This window comes from Wolffia australiana, chromosome 19, assembly GCF_029677425.1.
Source record: "Wolffia australiana isolate 7733 chromosome 19, ASM2967742v1".
NCBI lineage: Eukaryota > Viridiplantae > Streptophyta > Magnoliopsida > Alismatales > Araceae > Wolffia > Wolffia australiana.
The window spans coordinates 6,991,871-6,996,707 of NC_135853.1; the positions used below are offsets into that span (position 1 = coordinate 6,991,871).

The window sequence follows — 4,837 nt, forward strand, 5'->3', positions numbered from 1 at the left end:
CTGGCCAAAAGAAGAAGATAACAAGGCCACTTACATGGATGAGGCTAACTAAACTAAAGTTAGTTATGGATGATTAAGACTAATATGTGGATGTGTGAAGAAGCCATGGATGTTAAAAAATTTCTTTATTACCATATGTTGAGTGATGACAACCAAACTGTTATTTTGATATTGATCTTTTCATCATTGTCGAATGATAAGGATTAAAGAACGAATTTTTCTATTTTGATATTTTCATCACTGTTGAATGATTTAGTTTTAGTTTACTAATTTTCTAATCTTGAGATGGAAAAGAGATCTAAGATAGACATAAGAGAGGGAGTGGAAAAAAAGAGTAACATGCCTCCCTTTTATATTAATTTATAATTATAAGTAAGTTAAATTAACAATATAAATTATTAAGGCCTCCCATCATATATGTACTTATGAATGTTTCTTTTAGTATTTTTGTTGTCAATAACATAGATCAATGTAGGTTGGTTGCAGGGTATATGTGTACGTCGTGCATAGGCTATGCACAACGCGTGCACAACCATCACGCCTCACGCACGTGCGCAGGCCTTTAGACAACACATATATATGTGCTACGAGGTATAATGCTAAGTGTTTGTTTTTGAGAGGATATTGAAAGAGGATACTGAACAATCACAGAGTACCATGTGATGCCACCGAAGCTGCTAATTAGGTTCATAAACTAGTAAATTCACTGACCCTCTAATCTCAGCTTCTAATTAGGTTCACACATCGCCTACACTTAACTTTAAAATATTTTTTTTGAAATCTAAATCACAAATTAAAAGGTCGGCCAAGTGCTCAAAAGTTGACTTGTTTTTACCAATAAGAATATAAATTAGTCGATAAGACATCATATTCCTTAATTTAAACAATTTTGTGAACTAGAAAAAATATAAAATATAAGGCTCGACTGTACTCGTAGGTGTTGCTCCACATCGCTTTGCATCTTTCCGGTGTGCATCGACGGTTTTTCAAATAGAAACGGGTCCCACGAGGGCAAACGTGCATCGTAAACCCGCCCTATAAATACTTCGTTCCTGCCAGCGCTAGGTTTTCTCTCGAACGCTCTAGTCGTGCGCCTCAGTTCTTTGCGATCTTCTCTCCGGCGCCGGTCAGAGCGAAAATGTTGGTCTATATTGATATTCTGTCAGGTAATAATACGCAGTGTCTTGATCTAATCATCCTGTCAGGGAACACCGCTTAGATGTTGATCGTCGAATTGAATTATTCGCTTCATTGCGCATTTTTCATGTTTTTTTGTGCCGTCTGTTTGTGATGCGAATAGCTGTCGATTTGGCCCAATCGTTGTTATGCTTATCATTTTATACTTTCAATAATCTCTCTGGGAATTTACGTATGATGTATTCTATCGATCATATAGACTTCCGTTGTCTGCTTCTGCGAGATCTGCGCCATCGCTTTGATAATTTCAGTCTCTTTACCTTGTGTTATCTGAGACGGATCAAAATATTAGTGTTTTTTATTTTCAAAACGAAGACACTTGCGTCAAAATTTTATCCTTTTATTTGATTTCTGGCGCCCCAATTGATCCGGAAAATAGGCTGTTCAAAGGTCGACTCGCCATCATTAGTTTTGTAGATAGGATTTAAATTTTTGTGTAGATGATCTATGTATTTTCTGCGGAAGCGCGGATAGATTATTCCACTGGATTTTCGTGGAATCGGAAAAGTTATCTAATTATTCAGCCTACCTACAAATTAACTGCCCAGAGGAATGGTTGTGTTGATTTGCACAACCCTCTCATGTCAAGAACTCTATTTTTTATGATGTAAATTTGTCTGACGAATTTCAACTCTTTCCTATTTCCTCGTTATTATACTCACCAGTGTCAACCTTATGTGTTAAAAGGGTTCTCCTGAGAAATGTTTTCCTGCATTTTCTTAGTTTTTAGATTTATCTGGTTCGTATGAAAATAAACCGTGAAGAGGAAACTTTTAAAAAACATACGCTCGGAGCAAAACATGCGGGTGATAATTTTTTTGTTGTGAGTACTTGCTGAAGATATTCAAAGATCTCCCTTGAAAATTCTTCTGATTATAAACTCCTTCATGCTTCATGATATAGGTGACGAGCTTCTCTCAGACTCCTTCCCCTACACGGAGATTGAGAATGGAATGCTGTGGGAAGTTGAGGGAAAGGTTAGTGACGTTCATTAAATGTTTGTTGAATATTTTGCCATTCTTTGTCTCAAAGGCCGTGATTGGGATTTATTTCTGCGAGAACTAAGAATTCTTAAGGTTTCTGATATTCGCTAATTTTCAGTTCTTTAACTAATTTATATGTTTTTAATCCGTATTTGCATTTTGCACTCTCAGTGGGTGGTGAAAGGAGCTGTTGACATTGACATCGGGGCGAACCCATCTGCCGAGGGAGGAGAAGATGAAGGAGTTGATGACCAGGCTGTCAAAGTCGTGGACATTGTAGATACTTTCAGACTTCAGGTTCTTCTTCCTACCGATGCTTATTCTCCAGACTGAAGTATCAAACATCTTATTGTGTATTAATATTATTTTATTTCCTCTTTTCAGGAACAACCACCTTTTGATAAGAAACAGTTTGTTGCATTCATTAAGAAGTTCATTAAAAACTTGACCCCCAAGTTGGGTGAGGCGGAACAAGAGGCGTTTAAGAAGAACATCGAAAGTGCCACCAAATACTTGCTCGCCAAAATCAAGGATCTGCAATTGTATGTTTTTATTGCCTTTTAATCCGTTTGATTCCCATTATAGTTAGATGGATTTGTACTTATATTCCTAACTGACTTTACATTTTTCATAATTTGATTTATCTTTTTATTGTGCCATAGTACCATTCATCCTCTTTTTCTGGAGATAGTCAAATTTGATCTTAGTTCAAGTATCCTACTTGCATTTTAACATTCTTCAAAATTAAGGATGTGCCATTGGTTCTTCTTATCACCAATTTCCATGATTATATAAGTAGGTCATGCACTTTTACTGCTCTTAGCTAAGTATAATTCTCTATTATCTTAATCTTTTTATTACAAGTGCGTAATTTATTGTTTATGGAGATAATTATATTTTCTCTTTGTTGAAATATTCTAAAACAATTAAAATATACAATTGTGTGTTCTTATCACCCATTATTTCCTTTACAATGGACTAGATCTTGTGCATTAATTGCTCCTTGTGTTTTTCGTAATTTTTTTTCATTCCAAAATACTTTTAATGTTCCGATTTCTGAGATAATTATATTTGATCTTGGTTCAAGTTTTCCCCCATGATTTTTATATATTTGAAAAATCAATGATCTACAGTCGTATGTTTGTCCGATTTCCTTTTAATTTTAGTAGATCACGTGCTTCCAGATATTATCGAAGCTCAGTTGACATTCTCATTATTTTTTTTTAAAATTTTCATAAGTGCCTCTTATCTACTTGTTATGGAGTTGAAAAAGTAGTGCACTTAACCTCCTTTAGTGTTTTATTTTAATTTTCTAGAAAATATTTTCATACACGGAAACTAATTTTCTTTTATGGGTTCGATTAAATATCTTAATTGGCTTTATTATTATTATCTTTCTGGCAGTTTTGTTGGGGAGAGCATGCACGACGACAGCAGCGTCGTTTTTGCCTACTACAAGGATGGGGCCGTCAATCCGACGTTTTTATTCTTAGCACCTGGTCTGAAGGAGGTTAAGTGCTGAGGGCTGGGATGCCCTGGATTTTCTCTACCGTTTTGATTCAAGTAAGTTATGTTTTTCAGTTTCATGTTGTTGCTTGAAACTGCTTCAAACCCTTTGACGGTATGATGTTTAACTTAAGTGTGAGATTGCTAGTATTTATCTGCAGTTATGATAAGAGGGATTTGACAAATTTTCATCCCATATACAATTGATTGCCTGTTAGTGGCCAATATCCGTATCTGACGGTTTAATATTTCCTCTGACCGATTGCGATGATTTTTTTGATCTGATACTTCGTTCCTTTCTTTACCTGTTTTGTTTGAAAACAATGCAAGTTTAGAAATACAATTTTCAAGATAAAATTACTTTTATGTTGTTCGTGGATTTCTGGTGGTTTAGCGATGCTCTTCCCACATTTTTCAAGACAACGCTTTGACGGTACTTTAATGTTATTCAAGTAAGTTATATTTAGCGATGATGTATATTTTGTTATTGATATGAAAACATTACTAAAGCTTTACTAATCTCTACTTTTTTTATTAATATCAATTAAACCCGATAGTAGTATATTGATTTTCATATGAAATTCTTTCTTCAGTAACCTAAAAGGAGGGTAATGAATTGTTTTGCGGACTGATTTTATCTTTGGTGAATGTTTATCGGAAGACGGTAATTAAATGCAGGTGTGGTAATAGCAGTAAAATGTGGTAGAAATATTAGTAGAATACGGAGTGAAGAACAAGTGATAACAACGATAAAATAGACACATGCTTGCGGAGAACTATTAGTAGAAATAATACTTCGCCGTCTACAAAACTTTGTTCCTTCATAGAATCCTTTAACGTATTAATATTTACACAAAATATGATAGTCTGCGAAATATCTAATGGGGAGGATTGTGCGAATACTCAAACGGACAATACCGCAAAAGAGAATCTCTATTATTTTTTAAATATAAGTAATATTGATAAATTTCTAATGTCTCAGAGGGATGAGATGGAGGCGGCAAGAGATAAGGGATGGTCGCGCAGGTTTTTGAACGACAAATCCGCACAAGGGAATCTTTAATAACTTTATAAATTTAGGTAAAATTGATATATAGCTAATGGCTCAGAGAGATTAGATTTAGATGAAGGTATAATAGAGATGAATTTTA

General features: G+C 34.7%; 1 protein-coding gene across 1 annotated transcript; it reads left to right on the forward strand.

Annotated features, from left to right (window-relative positions):
* The first annotated feature begins 1,016 nt into the window (after positions 1 to 1,016).
* Positions 1,017 to 3,871, forward strand: LOC144715564 (translationally-controlled tumor protein homolog). Its single transcript, XM_078590499.1, has 5 exons — positions 1,017 to 1,166; positions 2,101 to 2,174; positions 2,352 to 2,477; positions 2,565 to 2,722; positions 3,585 to 3,871. Exons 1-5 carry the CDS (start codon positions 1,139 to 1,141, stop codon positions 3,700 to 3,702), a joined length of 504 nt encoding a protein of 167 aa, XP_078446625.1. The 5' UTR covers positions 1,017 to 1,138; the 3' UTR covers positions 3,703 to 3,871.
* Positions 3,872 to 4,837: the final 966 nt, after the last annotated feature.

Bases quoted from the DNA above. Each gene is read 5' to 3' on its own strand.
- LOC144715564 (XM_078590499.1), top strand. From the start codon at position 1,139: ATGTTGGTCTATATTGATATTCTGTCAG. The intron at 1,167-2,100 runs GTAATAATACGC...TTCATGATATAG, and splicing joins CTATATTGATATTCTGTCAG to GTGACGAGCTTCTCTCAGAC. The intron at 2,478-2,564 runs GTTCTTCTTCCT...TCCTCTTTTCAG, and splicing joins TAGATACTTTCAGACTTCAG to GAACAACCACCTTTTGATAA.